Source organism: Hippopotamus amphibius, chromosome 7 (genome assembly GCF_030028045.1).
Source record: "Hippopotamus amphibius kiboko isolate mHipAmp2 chromosome 7, mHipAmp2.hap2, whole genome shotgun sequence".
Classification (NCBI taxonomy): domain Eukaryota; kingdom Metazoa; phylum Chordata; class Mammalia; order Artiodactyla; family Hippopotamidae; genus Hippopotamus; species Hippopotamus amphibius.
Window position 1 is genome coordinate 76,850,045 of NC_080192.1, and position 18,454 is coordinate 76,868,498.

The following is an 18,454-nucleotide window of genomic DNA, read 5'->3' on the forward strand; positions in this document are numbered from 1 at the left end:
TTTTATAGATGACATGATAGTAGTATATCTGGAAACCCCTAAAGAATCAATGACAAAATTTAATGAAACAATAAAAGAATTTAGCAAGGTAATGTGATAGAAAATTAACATGCAAAAATAGCAATTTTTGAAGATATAATGAATGGAGGAAACCCCATTTACAATAGCAACAAAAAATAATAAAATATTTAGGAATGAACTTAACAAGAAATGTTCAAAACCTATATAAAGAAAAAAAACTACAAGCCATTCCTGAAAGGCACAAAGCAAATTGAACAAATGAAAAGACATCTCTTCTTCTTGGTTAGGCTATCTCAACATAATCAAGAAAAATGAAAAATAAAAGCAAATTGAAATAAATGAATCTAGCATTATTTCAAATGTATACCAAAACCACAGTGAAAGGGGAAAAAAAGTATTAATCTAAGTAAGTTATGAACACAATATTTGACTATATCCCCTCAAGACTTGGGAAAGGTAATATATGGGGATAGAAAGGAAAAATTGCAAACAGATTCTGAACTTTTTTTAAAGTTGGCCTATTTATTGTAGTGACAGAGATGAAGACATTTTGAAAGTATTTTAGATGCATTCTGGGGTTGAGCAAATGAATACCTGTGTTGCTATTGCTGAGCAAATGTGTTGATGTTGAACCAGGGCTCTCACTAGAGAAAAAAAGATGTACAAATACAGAATGGAAGGAGACAAGGGAGAAACCTGTGAGGATGGTTCAAACTGCAGGTATTGCTTATTGTAAAAAAAAAAAAAAAAAAAAAAAAAAAAAGAGTGTGTTGGGGGGCTGGTGGGAAAGAGCAAGAGAGAGAGAGAGGAACAAGTTAAAGAGTGTGAGTTCATGAGACAGCACGTGTTGTCTCATAAACACAGAAAAAGCAAATGGGGTAAAATTTTAATAATAGTGAGTATGGGTAAAAGGTGTACAGATATTCTTTGTATTCTTTTATTTTTGTTAACTTCTTGTAAATTTAAAATTATTTCTAAATAAAACTGTTTTTACAAAATTTGTGACATAGGACTATATCTAAAATATTTTCCTCTGAAAAATTAGCCTATTACTTTCCTGGAGTATATGTATTTTATGGTGTTGTAATAATTAGCCAATATTTTGTTAATGAGAGTACATGAAAAAATGTATGTTGTAGAAATAAAATCAGATTTTAAAGATATAATTTATGTAAACATCAGATAAAATAGATATCTTTCTTTAACATACTTATATAAAACTATCAAAATACTTTCTTTTTATGTCAACATATATAATTATGTAATGATGTTTAAATTAGCACTATTAATGGTAGACAGTTACTGAGTTTTCTTACCCCCTCAAATATTCAGTTTTTATTGCTATATGGTTCCCAAAGAATGGATCCTTAAACCACTTACTCTTCTAATGATCGATCTAGGCCTCGGTCAGGAGATCGATGGTGAGCACGTTCTGGTGAGTGACATTTTGTATTTGGCTTTATTGTGGAACTCAAATGATAAGCATTACTTGAGTAATTCTGGCGGCGAAGTTCTTGCACAGCCCTCTCCCTAAAGCAAAATAAGGAGATTTTATTAAACTTTATATCCAGTGACATTTATTAATGTTGTCGTAAAACTGTAGTTCAAGTCATGCTTTAAAATCTAACCATCACGAAATAATCAAAATCTGTTGTTATCCAAGAAACAATGCTTTCCAAGCTGAACACACATAGAGACAAACATACCTTTCAAAGCGCTCCGTCCCTAGCTGTCTCTTGGTAATGTCTAAATCAGCTTCCAATTGCGTTACAACATTCCTGAACTGGGCCACGTCTCTACTCTGGATGGCCCTGTGTAAAAGAATATGAGTTAACGCCTCACACGGTCAGAACGGCCATCATCAAAAAATCTAGAAACAATAAATGCTGGAGAGGGTGTGGAGAAAAGGGAACCCTCCTGCTCTGTTGGTGGGAATGTAAATTGGTACAGCCACTATGGAAAACAGTATGGAGGTTCCTTGAAAAACTAAAACTAGAACTACCATATGACCCGGCAATCCCACTCCTGGGCATATACCCTGAGAAAACCATAATCCAGAAAGAAACATGTGCCACAATATTCACTGCAGCACTATTTACAATAGCCAGGACATGGAAGCAACCTAAATGCCCATCAACAGATGAATGGATAAAGAAGATGTGGCACATATACACAATGGAATATTAGCCACAAAAAGGAACGAAACTGAGTTATTTGTAGTGAAGTGGATGGACCTAGAGTCTGTCATACAGAGTGAAGTAAGCCAGAAAGAGAAAAACAAATACCGTATGCTAACGCATATATATGGAATCTAAAAAAATGGTACTGATGAACCCAGTGATAGGGCAAGAATAAAGATGCAGATGCAAAGAACGGACTTGAGGACACGGGGCGGTGAAGGGGAGGCTGGGACAAAGTGAGAGAGTAGCACTGACACATATACACTACCAAATGTAAACTAGATAGCTAGTGGGAAGCTGCTGCATAACACAGGGAGATCAACTTGATGATGGGTGATGACTTGGAGGGGTGAGATAGGGAGGGTGGGAAGGAGTCATGGGAGGGAGGGGATATGGGGATATATGTATAAACACAGCTGATTCACTTTGTTGTGAATCAGAAACTGGCACAACAGTGTAAAGCAATTATATTCCAATAAAGAGCTAAAAAGAAAAAAAAAAGAATATGAATGACAGTTAATTAAAGGTAAAATGTGGCTAGGACTCCTGGAGTGCATGACACCATTTTGGCAACGGTTTCTCAGCTGGATCCAAGCAAAACTGTGATTTTTCAAATGTACTAGTGCATCTAAAATATGCCAATTTTAGATGAGTAAATATGCAAAGTAGCTTACTAAGAGCCTAAGCTGTCCCTGCCCCATTTAATTAATTAAACTTTCTCTGTCTCAGTTTCCCTATGTTTAGGTGGGATGATATTATCTATTATTTGCCTATATTATCTATTTACTGCAGATCATTTTTACAAGCATACTTCAAGATATTATGTGCATATTCCAGTGCATATAATCCTGGAATTCATTAGCACCATGATGAATATGATGTGTGTGTGTGTATGTATGTATATTTACTTCACCAAATGCTTTATATACACTTATAATGAAATTTGCTATATCCACTGTTAAAAACAAAACCTCTTCAATTTAACAGGCTCTTCCTTAGGGCTCAACAATGTCCCAAAAACCCTGTCATAAGGCACACTACCATAAGGAAGACAATGACAGAGGTGCATGCTGCTTGCACAGAACATTCTACCCTCTCTGCGGGCTTTCAGGACTGGATCACAGACTGCTGGAGTCTAAACTTTAGAGACTAAGAACGCACAAGTTTATCAAGCTCACCAGTTCTAAGTGAAACTACTCACCAGCCAGTCTAAAACAGAATGTACCCCTTAAGGTGGGAGTTTTGGCACACTTCACTGAGGCAATTTCCACCTACAGCTTGAGGAAATGATCCTGCAGAATGGGTTGCAGGTACCCCCAAAGCCCAGCTGCAGTGAATGAAAACAGTGACTCAATCACAGCTGCCACAACCTAAAAACAGTTTCTGAAGGAAACCAGCCCTGGCTTTGCAGCCTTTGCTCCGTCGGGGGCTCCTTCAAGTGGCTGATTACTGAGATCATGATTCCTGTCCTTCTCCGCGTCCCCCATTCAGATGGGAGGGCAGAGTTGAGGCTGAAGAAGTGTTATAGGTGGGACAGATAAGAACAGGGGTTAAGGGTCCCCATGAGGTTCTATGAGTGGTGACCAAGTTTAACAATAAAATATTCACTATCCAGGTAGGCATTTCCACCTAACCCTCCAGTCTTGTAATAAGGTGCTAACAGTATTAGGGATTCTTAAAAATAAAAAAGTCAAAATCAATGCTCTGGGGGAAGTCTTCAGCATTCTGTGAATGCAGTAGTTCTTCCAGGTACCCGGTATGCACTTACAGGTACATAGGGAAGTACTCTGTGACAAATAGAAAGACTGGGTAGCAATACCAGGTGGGTCCATAAATAGAAAAATTCTTCTGGTTTTAGAAGTGCTTAATTTTTTCTAATCTGGTTGTAATATTTCCTAAAGACAATATGTTAGATCAATAGGTGTTCCATTATACCCAAGCAATCAACAAAGATGGTTAAACTCAAATTTAGATAAATTTAGATAAACATACAATAGAAACAGGTACTAAATCTTAGACAAACCACAATATTTTGGCTCCTCAGTTAAATTAATAGCAAATTATGGCACTAAACTGTCTAAACTCCAGCTTTAAAATTCTATCAACCTATAAAGTACCAAAAATTTAAGAAATATGACTTTATGTTACCATACTGCTAACCAACTCACATTTTGTTTTCTGCCAAACAAAGGTGTTCTTTAAGAAGCTGAATTTCAGATTCTTTTTCTTGAAGTGCTATCTGAGACTGATATTCTTTGTCTCGATTGGCCACCAGCAAAGCTTCTAGATTCTGCATGGAGATTCTCTCATTTGTCATCTGACTCCTGAGGAGTTCTATCTCAGAACGAGCAGAATCTAACTCATTCTCCATCTGTACAATAATAGGAAGATACCTATACTTATTTCCATTCGTTCACTTAACTGGTGTATTATCAGATACTCATAAAACGTCTGTATTACGTTATAAACTGACAACCACTTTTAATTTCTTGATTAGAAATTGCGTCCTCCTTCTTACCAGATACACATGCATGTGCGCACACACACACACACACAAAGTATCACTTTCCCCAACTCTCTGATAATATCAGAAAGTTCATTAATTTAAGTAAAGAGTTCTTAATCCCAAACTTCAAACAATTTCCATTTCCAGCTTTGATATTTCTTAACATGTTTCTTCAAGACTGACATGGTAGTAGCTGTGACTACTGCTTTGTCCCGAGTTGGTTGAGTTACAAACACCTAACTTCCTGATGGAATGTCATCACAACCCACAGTTAAGAAAGATAAGGAATAACTGCACATTCCTTCTCTTGCATGATCCTGTGGAAAACTTCACTTTTTGAAGGTTATCTTGAGCCTAAAATATGTTCTGTAAGCCAAACATCTCTTCAAAAGGAGGAAAACCAAACATCACTATTTAGAAAAAAATTATTCCTGATCTCATAATACACATGATAACAAATTACATATGCATTTAAAAAGTTAAATGTAAAAAGATAAAACTCTAAGAAAAGAAAGTTAAATAAACATGAAATAGGTACTAAATCTATTAGGAGAGGGGCAGGCACGTAGGGGAAGAACTTTCTAAACTGGATACAATTAAAAAATGATGTCTGACCATAGAAAAAGCAAACATATTTATACTCATTATAAACAACCAAAATTTACAAGGAAAAAACCAGATGAAAATAAACCCAGTAAATAGTTAATATCTTACTAATATAAGGAAGATGAACAAATTGATGAGAAATATGAACTAATAATACGAACTGAAAATTTACAAAATACAGCTAATTAGTAAACATATAGAATAACTTACCCTTACTAATAATCAAAGAAATATAAATTAAATCAAGATGGTATTTCTAGTCCAGGGTTTCTGAACTTTGACACTACTGATCTTTGGGGTTGGATAATTATCTGGTGTAGGGAGCTGCCCTACACATTATAGGACGTTTAACGGCCTCTACTTACTAGAGGCCCATAGCATCCCGCCCCCGCCCCGGCTGTGAGAGTCAAAAATGTCTCTAGACATTGCTAAATGTTTCCTGGGGAGCAAAATCTCTTTCAGTTGAACCAGTGTCGTAGTTTATCAAACTGTAAATTTCTCAGTGTCTGCTGATTAACATTAAAATGCTCATTGGCAATCTCATATACCCTGTGGGCAGGAATACAAAATGGAGCATCACTTTTTTGGTCACAGCTTTATTGGGATATAATTCACATACCATATAACTCGCCCATTTAAATTGTACATGTCAATGGTTTTTAGTACATTAACAGAGTTATGTGATCATACCACAATCTCACAATCTACTGTTAGAACTTTTTCATCCTCCCCAAAATGAAACCCAGTACACATTAGCAGTCACTCCCCAACCCCAACCTCAGCACTAGCCCTAGGCAATCCCTAATTTATTTTGTCTCTATGATCTGCTTTATTTTGAACATTTCATATAAATGGAATCATACAATGTGTGTGTGGTCTTATGTGACTGGCTTCTTTCACTTAGTGTAATGTTTTCGAGAGTCATCCATGTTTTAGCAGAGATCAATACTTCATTACTTCTATTGCCAAATAATATTCCCTTGCATAGATGTAGGAATATTTGAGTTATTTACACTTGCTGGCGATTATAAATAATGCTAGTAAGAACATTTGTGTATAAGGTTTTACACGGACCTGTGTTTTCACTCTTCTTTGACAAACAGAGGTGGGAATTTCTGGACTTTATGGTAATCCTATTGTTCACATTTTGAGGAACTGCCAAGATGTTTTCCAAAGTGGCTTTTTTTACATTCCCACCAGAAATGTACGAGGGTTCCAAGTTTTCTGTGTCTTTGCCAACATTTGCTATTGTCTTTTTAAAATAATAGCCATCCTAGTGGTTATGAAATGTTATAGTTTTGATTTCCATTTCTCTGATTGTTAATGATGTTGTGCATCTTTTCATGTGCTTTTTGCTCGTTTATGTATTGTCTATAGGGAAATGTCTATTGAGATCATTTCCCCCTCTTTTGAGTTGGGTTATTACTAAGTTGTAAGAGTCCTTTTTATACTCTGGATACAAATCTCTTCTCTGATATATGATTTGCAAATGTTTTCTCCATTCTTTACATTGTGTTTTTACTTTCTTGATGATATCATTTGTAGCACAAAAGTCTTTTACTTTGATGAAGTCCTTCTAATCTATTTTTTGTTTTGTTGCTTATACTTTTGATGTGACTCTAAAAAAAATTACCTAACCCAAGGTCACAAAGATTTACTTATATGTTTTCTTCTTAAGGGTTTTATAATTTTAACTCTTACATATAGTCTGATAATCTAACAGAAGTTAGGTTTTGCATGTGGTATGTCACAGGAATTCAGCTTCATTCTTTTCCACGTAGATGTTCAGTTGCCCTAGTAACATTTGCTGAAAAGACTATTTTTCCCCCATTAAATTGTATCGGCACCAATTTTATGAAAATCATTTGACCATAAATGTAAGAGTTTATTTCTGGACTCTCAGTTCCATCCCATTGACCTATACATCTTTCCTCATGCTAGTACTACACGGTCTTGATTACTATAGATAGTTCTGAAATTGGGAAGTCCTCAGATTATGTTCTTCTTTTCCAAGGTTGTTTTGGCTATTCTGGATCACTTGCACTTCCATGTTAATTTTATGTCATATTGCCAGTTTCAGTGAAGAAGCCAGCTGGGATTCTAATAGGCGTTGTACTGAATTTGTAGATCAATTTGGGATAGTATTGCCATTTTAGCAATGCTGTCTTCTGATCCATGAATGTGGGATGTCTTTCCTTTTATTTAGGTCTTTAATTTCTCTCTCTATATCTCTCTCTCTCTCCAAACTGGAAATAACTCAGATGTCCTTCAAAGGATGAATGATTAAACAAACTGTGTTACAGGAATGAACTACTAATGTATATGACAACCTAGATGAATCTTCAGAGAATTATGCTGAGTGAAAAAATTCAATCCCAAATGGTTACATATTGTATGATTCTATTTATGTAACATTCTTGAAGTGACAAAATTATACAAGTGGAGAACATATTAGCTATTTGTTTCCAGGGGTTAAGGAGAGGTTGGGGATAGGAGAGGAATAGATTGGGCTAAAAAAGGGCAACATGATGGGCCCTGTGATAGAAATATTCCTGAATGTCATTGCCTGGTTGAGATATTATACTATAGTTTTGCAAGATGTTACCATTGGGAGAGGCCACGTAAAGGAGACACAACATTTCTTTGTATAGTTTCTTACAATTGCATGTGAATCTTCAATTATCTCAAAATCAAAAGTTTAATTTAGAAAAATCTTTTGAGTGTCCCCTATATGCATAGTACAGCTGAAGAAATACAAAGATAAATAAGGTAGTTCTTACACTTGAAATATAGTTTATTATGGGGATAAACATATATACACAAATAGGTATATTCTAAAGCAAAAAAATTTATGGCAGGAGTTTCTAAAACTACTATGAGAAGTAGTCGGATGACTTCACACTCATCAGGATAGTTATTGAGAGAGAGAGAGAGAGAGAGAAAGGGAAAAACTGAAAAATAATGTGTTGGCAAGGATGTAGAGAAATTGGAACACTTGTGTACTGTCAGTGGGAATGTAAAATGGTACAGCTGCTTTGGAAAACAGTATGGAGGTTCCTCAAACAATTAAAAATAGAATTATCATATGATCCAGAAATCTAACTTCTGGGTAGAGGCCCAAAGGAAATGAAAACAGCATCTTGAAGAGAGATTTACACACCCATGTTTATAGCAGCATTATTCACAATAGCTAAAACATGGAAGCAACCCAAGTGTCCACGAACTGATGAGTGAATAAGCAAAATGTGGTATATTCACACAATGGAATATTGTTCAGCCTTAATAGGAAAGAAATTCTGCAATATGCTACAACACAGATGAACCTTAAGGATATTACGCTAAGTGAAATAAGTCAGCCTCCAAAAGACAAATATGTATGATTCCACTTATGTGAGGTACTTAGAGTAGTCAAAATCATAAAGACAGAAAATACAATTGTGGTTGCCAGGGGCTGCAGGGAGGAGAGAATGGGGAGTTATTGTTTAACAGGTATAGAGTTTCAGATTTACAAGATGAAAAGAGTTATGGACATGGATGGTGGTGATGGCTGCAAAACAATGTGAATGTATTTAATACCACTGAACTGTAAAATGGTTAAGATGGTAAAGGTTATAAGCACTGTAACATAATAAGAGAAAAAATATTTAAAGACTAGTAAGTAAGCTATAAAACTTGTACTAAACATCCTTAAAATATTAAAAAATAAATATAAATCATTATCAACTTTATACATAGTTCTGCTAAGGGTAATAATTTTAAAGCTTAAAGAAGATTACTAGAATATATTCTCTTGGTTACGGTATAGTATTACTTTAATAAACTTTGGCATGATATTTTCTGATATTTCATCTTTATAGTATTTCAGGTGTCACAAAAACATGCATTACTTTTCCAATTTGAAAACGCCAAGTAAAACATTTTTTTAAAGAAACAAATAAGAACATATTATTTGAACTTTTAAACTGAGTATCTAATCATGAGTTACTTTCCTCATTAAAAAGTTCTTGCAGACATAAAAAAATAATTTAAGGAAGAGTCTGAAAATTCTGGCATACACCACTTCATTAATAAAATGTTAACACTGGATTCTTAAAGAAACCAACCAGACACATCATTCTTAAATGCATCATATCCTCCCAACAAACAGTAGACTAAAAGAATAAGAAACTCAACAGGGTTTGGTAATAACAGAAATGTAAACATAACCAAAATATGTTGATATTTCAATTATACTGTGCAACTTGAATACATATCCCTTTAGGATTCAGGCTCCATCTATCTCTCCAGATGCATCTCAGCCACTTGGCCATTGTAAGTGACTTAATGCTCACTCAAGAGTTTATTTATACCCTCAGACCATTGCCTAAGTTGTTGTTCCCTCTGAATGGGATGCCTCATCCTCTTTGAACTCAGTAGTATGCCCTTGTGGACTCCTCTCTGATCCCACAGACCAAAAAGGAATTTCCTCCCTGAAACCTTGAGTATTTCTTACTAGTATAACATTCACCCCAAATAATCTGTATGTCAATACTGGGAGGCCCTTGAGGGTAGGCGACTATATCTTTTGAATATTACATTCACAGTTGCAAGCACAATGTCTGGCACATGGTAGATATAATCAAGTGAATTATGGTTTAAAAGAACTCAGCCAAATAGTAAATTTACCTTAAAAGAATATCACGAAGGTTATAATTTTGCTAAATAAACCTCAACCTCATGGTTCTTTGCTGACTGATATGTCAAATGTGTTTTATAATTCTTTTGGCTAAAAGTAAATGCAAATTACACACTAGAAGGAAGAGTTTCTGTTATGGTCTTCAATTGTTTGGAACACAGCATAAATTAATTTCTTGGACTTTAAAAGTAAAATCTAAAATTGAAAGACATGGTTTGATGTAACATTTTATAAAAAAATAATCTGGTTTTTTAAAATCGTGGTAATTTTATAGTAATATTAAAAGAACCATTTAAAAACATATTACATACCATTTCTATTTCTTGATCTTTAGCAACCAGCTGTCGATTAAGAAGTTCTTTGCTTGAGTCAAGTTTAATGCAAAGTTCCCTTGTGGAAGACAAATCTGCAAGGGCAGACACTTTTTCAAACTGAACCTTCTGAAGCTCCTCTTCCATCTTTACAACAGACTTATGTAAAGTAGCAATCTGGGACTTGTAAGACCGTTCTGCATTTAAGTGCTGCAGAGACAAATATATATATATATATATATTTTTTTTTTTTTTTTTTAACTTGGGAAAAAAAACTACAACATGGTGAACAAAGTGGCTCAAATCTTTTAATGATAGTACTTTTAGATTACAAGGAACTTTAGATAATATAGGTGGTGACAGTAGGCACAAAACATTCTGGGACAGATAAATTTCGGGTTTCAAATTTCTATATATAAAATCCATGAGTAAAGTGGTCAACTAATCTTTCTTTCTAATGTACTAAGAAAACAACTTAGAAGTCTCAGCCCCAAAGCTAGCTGAGATATACATACGTTTGGCCTGTAGTTCTGTCTATATTTGCCACAGCTCCAATTATTCCATAATATAAATATTATTGTTGTTAAAGACAATACAGTAGCCACTGTTTCATTCCCAATACTCATTTTCCAATTCTTAAATGGCATGCTGATACGGATCATAATATCATAAAATGAGGGCTGATAACTCTCTAGCACTTACTAATACCTCTGAGGAAAAAAGACTATGGGCAAAGTATAAATCAAGACTACATCCACATTATGGAAAATAAAAGCAACTTTTTAAAATTGTAATATGAGATTCAAGTTATATAAATTCTTTCAAACGTTCAAGATAATCACCCTCCCCCACCTTTTTTTTTTTCCAGAAAAATGTCTTATGTAAGTGCACTGCCACCTACAGAGAAGTATTTGCTATTATGTAAGGCTAACAGACCGGGGGGAAAACAAAGAAATTTTTCTGCTTTTACAAGCATTTTTACAAGTACGATGCACAAAAAAAATTGCTCCTGGAATAAGTTATTTGACCACTATTCACTCCTATCTTTCTTCCTTCCTTCCTTCCTTACTCACTCCATTTCTCACCATTCTTCAAACAACCTTCTACCCATTCATCCACCCACCCACACATCCATCTATTCATCTATTCCATATTTATCAAATATATTCTATTTTCCAGTCAATGTGCCTAGATGCATATCCAATGGTAATCAAAATTGTCTCTGCTCTCATGAAACTTCAGACTATGGGGGAATCATGCATCAATAAAATAATCATACAGATGAATGTTAAATACATAATAAACAAATATTTCTAAAGCAAAAAGTATATAACAGAGGAAAGTGACCTAGACTGACAGGATTGGGGAAATCAGAAAAGGTTTCCCTGACTAAATGACACTTGAACTGAGATCTGAAAGGCAAGTAGATACACAGTGTGTGGGGAGGGTGGCCTTTCAAATCAGAGAACTGCTAAGTACAAAGCAAGACAGAGAGAAGTCTAGTATGGCTAGAGCTCAGAGACCAGGGAAGAGTGATAGGAGATGCAGTTGAAAAGGTATACAACTTACAAAACAGAGCCTAGTAAGCCATGTGAAATTTAGGTCTTTATTTCCACTGAAAGATCTTACAGAGGAGGTTATGTGATCAGTTTTGTGTTTTGAAAAGATCCCTTTGGATGTTTCAGGTTCTAGTAAGGTAGTTGATTAAGCTAAGAGGAAAACCTTCTGGATAAATAGAACAAAAAATTATTTTTGCAATTCATAGCTGAGCTTGCAGGTAAGAAAGAGAAATTCTCACATGCCAAAAACAAAGAGAAAACAAAGCCAGAGTAGGGAGCATATAAGCAGGCCTGAAGCTAAGAGTTGGAGGTTGGAAGACACAGTAACAATGAATGACTTAACACACTAAAATAGGAATGGGAGACAAGAATTTAGGACTAATGGAGAGCTGGAACTGAGATCTCCACACAATCTGTGACCCTTGAAAGTAGGATCCAGGGAAAAAATCCACTCAGTCTCACAGAGAGGCAACCAAAAGCTTATCTTGACCTAGTCTCTGCATAGAGAAAAATATGTCTGCTGTAAGAAACTGAAACCTTAGGTCTAGTTTCACCCAATTTTGGAGTCTGACTGACTTTACACTACCCACACCCAGTTCTAAACTTTAACATGATGTTTGTTCCATGCATATGATAACTCAGAGTCCTTTTGTAGAAGCAAACCCACTTCCCTGGCCATACAAGATTCTACTGGGAGATTGCAGGGGAGCTTCTGTTTAAGGGGGCTAACAAACAGAGGAGGACACAACCCACCACGAGTGAGAGTCAGAGAAGCACAACGCATAGCACGGTCAGACTTCAAGAACTTCACATTATTCAACAAAATATTTTATAAGGCATTGAAGAATATGCTTAAAAGCCTTAAAGACATTAAAGACAAACAAAAGAAAAGAGTAAGACTTTTAAAAAGTACGCATATCTGAAGAAGAATCAAAAAGAACTTCTGGAAAGAAAGGAAAAGTAATCAAGAAAATAAAAAACATAATGACTGCATCAAAAACCAGACTAATACAGCTGAAAAGAGAAAAATGAGCTAGAAGACAGAGAAACATATAGAAACTGTGATAAGATTAATAAACATTTGGACTAGAACATTCAAAAATCATATTATAAAAGTTGAATGAGAGATAGGATTAAGATGGCGGAGTAGGAGGACGTGCGCTCACTCCCTCTTGCAAGAGCACCGGAATTACAACTAACTGCTGAACAACCATCGACAGAAAGACACAGGAACTCACCAAAAAAAAGACACCCCACATCCAGAGGCAAAGGAGAAGCCGCAATGAGACGGTAGGAGGGGTGCAATCGCGTTAAAATCAAATTCCATAAATGCTGGGTGGGTGACTCACAAACTGGAGAACTGCAGAAGTCCACCCACTAAAGTGAGGGTTCTGAGCCCCACGTCAGGCTTCCCAACCTGGGAGCCCAGCAACAGGAAGAGGAATCCCCAGAGAATCAGACCCTGAAAGCTAGCGGGATTTGCTTGCAGGACCTCCACAGGACTGGTGGAAACAGAGACTCCACTCTTGGAGGGCACACAAAAATATGTGCTCACCAGGACCCAGGGGGAAGGAGCAGTGACCCCATAGGACACTGAACCAGACCCACCTGCTGGTGTTGGAGGGTTGCCTGCAGAGGTGGGGGGCAGCTGTGGCTCACCGAGGAGGCAGGGGCACTGGCAGCAGGGGTTTTGGGAAGTGCTTATTGGTGTGAGCCCTCCCAGAGTCCACCATTAGCCCCACCAAAGAGCCTGTGGGCTCCAGCGTTAGGTGGCCTCAGGCCAAACAACCAACAAGGTGTGAACACAGCCCTACCCATTACCAGACAAGCAGATTAAAGCTTTACTGAGCTCCGCCCACCCAGCCCTACCCACCATCAGTCCCTCCCATCAGGAGGCACACAGGAGGCTCCCAGATAGCTTCCTCCACAAGAGGGCAGACAGCAGTATCAAGCAGTATCAGCAGTATTTCGTCTTGTGGAACTGAAAACCACAGCCACAGAAAGATAGAGAAAATGAAAAAGCAGAAGATTTTGTACCAGATGAAGGGACACGATAAAGCCCCAGAAAAACAACTAAATGAAGAGGAGATAGGCACCCTTACAGAAAAAGAATTCAGAATAATGATAGTGAAGATGATCCAGGACTTTGAAAAAAGACTGGATGCAAAGGTCGAAAAGTTTACCAAAGACCTAGAAGAATTAAAGAGCAAACAAACAGAGATATGCAACACAAAAATACACTAGAAGGAACCAATAGCAGATTAACGGAGGCAGAAGGGCGAATAAGTGACCTGGAAGACAGAATGGTGATCATCACTGATGCAGAAAAGAATAAAGAAAAAAGAATGAAAAGAACTGAAGGCAGTCTAAGATACCTTTGGGACAATGTTAAACGTGCCAACATTCGCATTATAGGGGTCCCAGAAGGAGATGAGAGAGAGAAAGGACCTGAGAAAATATTGGAAGAGATTATAGTTGAAAACTTCCCTACCATGGGAAAGGAAATAGCTACCCAAGTCCAGGAAGTGCAGAGAGTCCCAGGCAGGATAAATCCAAGGAGAAACACACTAAGACATATAGTAGTCAAGCTGACAAAAATTAAAGACAGAGAAATGTTATTAAAAGCAACATGGGAAAAACGACAAATAACATACAAGGGAACTCCCATCAGGTTAACAGCTGATTTCTCAGCAGAAACTCTGCAAGCCAGAAGGGAGTGGCATGATATATTTCAAGTGATGAAAGGCAAGAAACTACAACCAAGAATACTCTACCCAGCAAGGATCTCATTCAGATTCGATGGAGAAATCAAAAGCTTTACAGATAAGCAACAGCTAAGAGAATTCAGCACCACCAAACCAGTCCTACAACAAATGCTAAAGGAACTTCTCTAAGTGGGAAACATAAGAGAAGAGAAGCACCTACAAAAACAAAAACAAAACAGGACCTACAAAAACAAAACAAAACAATTAAGAAAATGGTAATAGGAACATACATATCAATAATTACCTTGAATGTAAATGGACTAAATGTACCAACCAGAAGACACAGACTGGCTGAATGGATACAAATACAAGACCCATATATATGCTGTCTTGAAGAGACCCACTTCAGACCTAGACACACATACAGACTGAAAGTGAGGGGATGGAAAAAGATATTCCATGCAAATGGAAATCAAAAGAAAGCTGGAGTAGCAATACTCATATCAGATAAAATAGACTTTAAAATAAAAAATGTTACAAGAGACAAGAAAGGATATTACATAAAGATCAAGGGATCCATCCAAGAAGAGGAGATAACAATTACAAATATATATGCACCCAATATAGGAGCACCTCAATACATAAGGCAAATGCTAACAACTATGAAAGAGGAAATGCAGGGCAGAAATAGAGACACAGGTGTAGAGAACAAACACATGGACACCAAGTGGGGAAAGCGGGGAGGGTTGGGGGGAATAAATTGGGAGATTGGGATACCAAATTGTACACTCTAAATATATGCTGTTTATTGTCTGTTAACTGTATCTCAATAAAAGTTCTAAAAAAAAAAAAAGTTGAATGAGACAGTAAAGTGAATTTGGAGGGAATAATATTCAAAGAAATTACATCTAAGAATTTTCCAGAACTAATAAAAGCAATGAGTACTCTGACTGAAAAGGTGCAACAAAACCAAAGCCAAAAACAAACAAAACAAAACAAAAAAAACCATACCTAGGCATATAATAGTGAAACTACAAACAAGGAGAAAGAGAAGACCTTAAAAGGAATCAATGACAAAAGACAGGCTTATAAAGAATGACAACTAGAATGAGAGCAGACTTCTCAACAAAAAAGACAACAATTATTTTTTACCAAAGGAAAAACTCTCAATCTAGAAATCTATACTCAGCTAAACTGATACTCAAGAATGAGGGGAAAATAAAGCCATTTTCACATAAACACTGAGAAAATTAACTCACAGATTAAAGAAAGGAAGTAGTGGAACTTCCCTGGTGGTCCAAGTGGTTGAGACTCCACTTCCCAATGCAGGGAGCCCAGGCTCAACCCCTGGTCAGGGAACTAGATCCCATGTGCTGCAACTAAGACCTGGCACAGCCAAATAAATAAATATTTTTTAAAAAATTATTTAAAAAAGGAAGTTGTTTGAAGAAAGGAAAATGAGCTTAGAAGGAAGAAATAGAATGCAAGAAGCAATGGGGCAAAAAAGTTCACAGGGAGTCAAAAATCATGGTGATGGACTAGATAAAGTCATGTGGGAAAGAAAACTATGCATAAGGAATCGAAGTCAGCTAGCAGCAAATGTGATTTTCAGCAGCGTTACATTCACGGTGAAGCACAAGAGGAAAGATCACCATTTTCTGGCTGGGTTGTGGAGGTCTTGAGAGCTACTCTCCATCATAAAATGACCCTCCAGTCTCCATTCCTGGCAGATTTAGGACTTAACAGTTCCCATGAAATCCTTTCTCCCATATGTTCCACTTGTGTTTTTACAATAAGTCTTATTTCTTGAGCTAGCTGGAGTAGATCTCTTTTCCTTACACTTGAACAAGTTTTAATATATAAATGCATTTACTCAGACATGTGAACACATATTAAATGTCTTCAATATGCTGTAAAGTTCATTCTGAAAAATGAGAAAAATGTTTTCCTTTTAGAAAAAGTGAAAAATGTATCCTTAGGAAATCCCAAATTTCAGTATATATCCTGCTAAATATATTTTGCCAAAGTCCTGGAGAGAACTGGATTTTTAGAATTAGGTTGAACACATTTTATCCCAAACTCTTGGCCCTGATCACTATTGCCCTTAATATCACCTAAAGTCAACCCTCATTGATTTATTTGATCACAAGCTTTTAGGATCAAGGACAGCAATACTGTCATATAACAATGACAAAAACAAACAACACTGATATTGAAACAAGTATGCCAATTATTTTTAAGGTTCTTTGAGCAAGAGTTATTTACAGTGATTAAAGCAGATGATTTTTAATGTATTCACAACAACAACAGCAAAACCCCAAAGCAATGATGAATGAAGAATTCTGTAAACATATGGGTGGATACAAACAAGGAGTGACTGAAAGAATAAGAATAGTAATGATTTATTTTTAAGAATATAAAACACAAGATGGGAGAAAAAGATGGCGGCGAAGTAGAGGGACGTGGAATGCATCTCTCTCCACAGATGCATTGGGAATGCACTGAAGGACGCAATAATTCCCACAGAGAACCAGCTGAGCACCAGCAGACTGCCTTGGACACCAGAAAGGACCACAAGGATCCCGACATAACCAGTAGGGAGGCACCTACGACAGCTCAAAGAGGGTGAAGTGGCGGAGCCGTGGCAGACGGGAGGGAACGAGAAACACACGGAGGGTCCGCAACGCAGCTCAGCGTTCCCGGACTGAGACGTCGATTCACAGCTGAACACAGCTGAACAGAGGGTCTGGGAGCAGGAGCGTGGGAACTGGAGAGCTGGTTCAGGGTGAGAAAAATTGTTGCCAGTAAGGTGACAGACCGAGAGGACAGGAGGGAAGAGATCCACAGCGAGGAGTGCCTGTGGGCCACCTAAGGCGCTCAGGGATAACAAGTACCCTCAGGCACTCGGGCGGGGCTAGATTGAAACCCCTCAGAACGCCAGCAACAGGGAGGCTGCCGAGAAAAAGAAAAACAAAAAAAAAACCCGAGAGAGGCCCAACTCTAAGACTTTCTGTTTACACCTGAGCCACCAGCGTCCCTCTGCAACAGGCACCTCCAAGCCCGACTGAAACAACAGTGCGCCACTGCTCACTCACTCCCAGGAGAAGGAGCCACTATTGTACCCTCTCCCTCCCCACACACCGACGCTTACAGAGGAACAATAAAGGAACCTCTGCTGGTCACAGAATAATGCAAAAAAACCCAAGGCAAGTAGAAGGACACTTACAGCTGAGACTCTAAGGAAACAGAAATATTAGTATCAATCCTATTGAACTGGTCCATTCTGGGATCAGTTCTGGATTTTTTTTTTCCTCTCTCTTTTTTTTTTTCTTTTATTAATTACGATGTTAGTCCTAAGGGATCTACAAGTTTTATAACATAATTTTTTAATGATATTTTTTATTCTTTTTTTTTGTCTTTTTATATACTTCTATATCTAGCTAAGTTTTTGGTAGTACGGACAATATATCTCTCATACTTTCCTTTCATCCCTATCTTTTAAAAATTTCTATTCCTTTCTTTTTATTTGCATATTTCCAATCACACTACACTCTTCTGTTCCCCTTTCTTCCAGCATTTTAAGTTTATTTTATCTTAACATACTTATAAGCAACACTATCAATCTGCTCAGACTCCTTGCACTATTCTCCAGATGACGCACCACCTTGGTATTTAATATTAGGTTTTTGTCTTTATCTTAGTTCTTAGTACAATTGTCTAATTTCATTCTGAGAATCTCCATTCTGTCTGGTGGTACTCCGGCTCTTTTCTATATTTGATCCTAGCTTACAAAATCTCCCTGGATTAGTGTTTGTATGTGTAAGGTGTTATTTGTTTGTTTGTTTGCTTTTGCTTTTGTCTCTGATTTGTTCTGTTTCAGTTGTCAATTTC

General features: G+C 36.9%; 1 protein-coding gene across 7 annotated transcripts in view; it reads right to left on the minus strand.

The window, feature by feature from the left end:
• TSGA10 (testis specific 10) overlaps positions 1-18,454 on the minus strand; it is a 117,316-nt gene that overhangs the window by 3,999 nt on the left and 94,863 nt on the right. For all 7 annotated transcript variants that reach the window (XM_057742902.1, XM_057742905.1, XM_057742901.1 and 4 more), the window contains 4 exons: positions 10,300-10,509; positions 4,370-4,572; positions 1,728-1,832; positions 1,402-1,551 (listed from right to left, as the gene is read on the minus strand). In XM_057742902.1, coding sequence (XP_057598885.1) covers positions 1,402-1,551; positions 1,728-1,832; positions 4,370-4,572; positions 10,300-10,509 — 668 coding nt within the window. The remainder of the gene's footprint in view (positions 1-1,401; positions 1,552-1,727; positions 1,833-4,369; positions 4,573-10,299; positions 10,510-18,454) is intronic.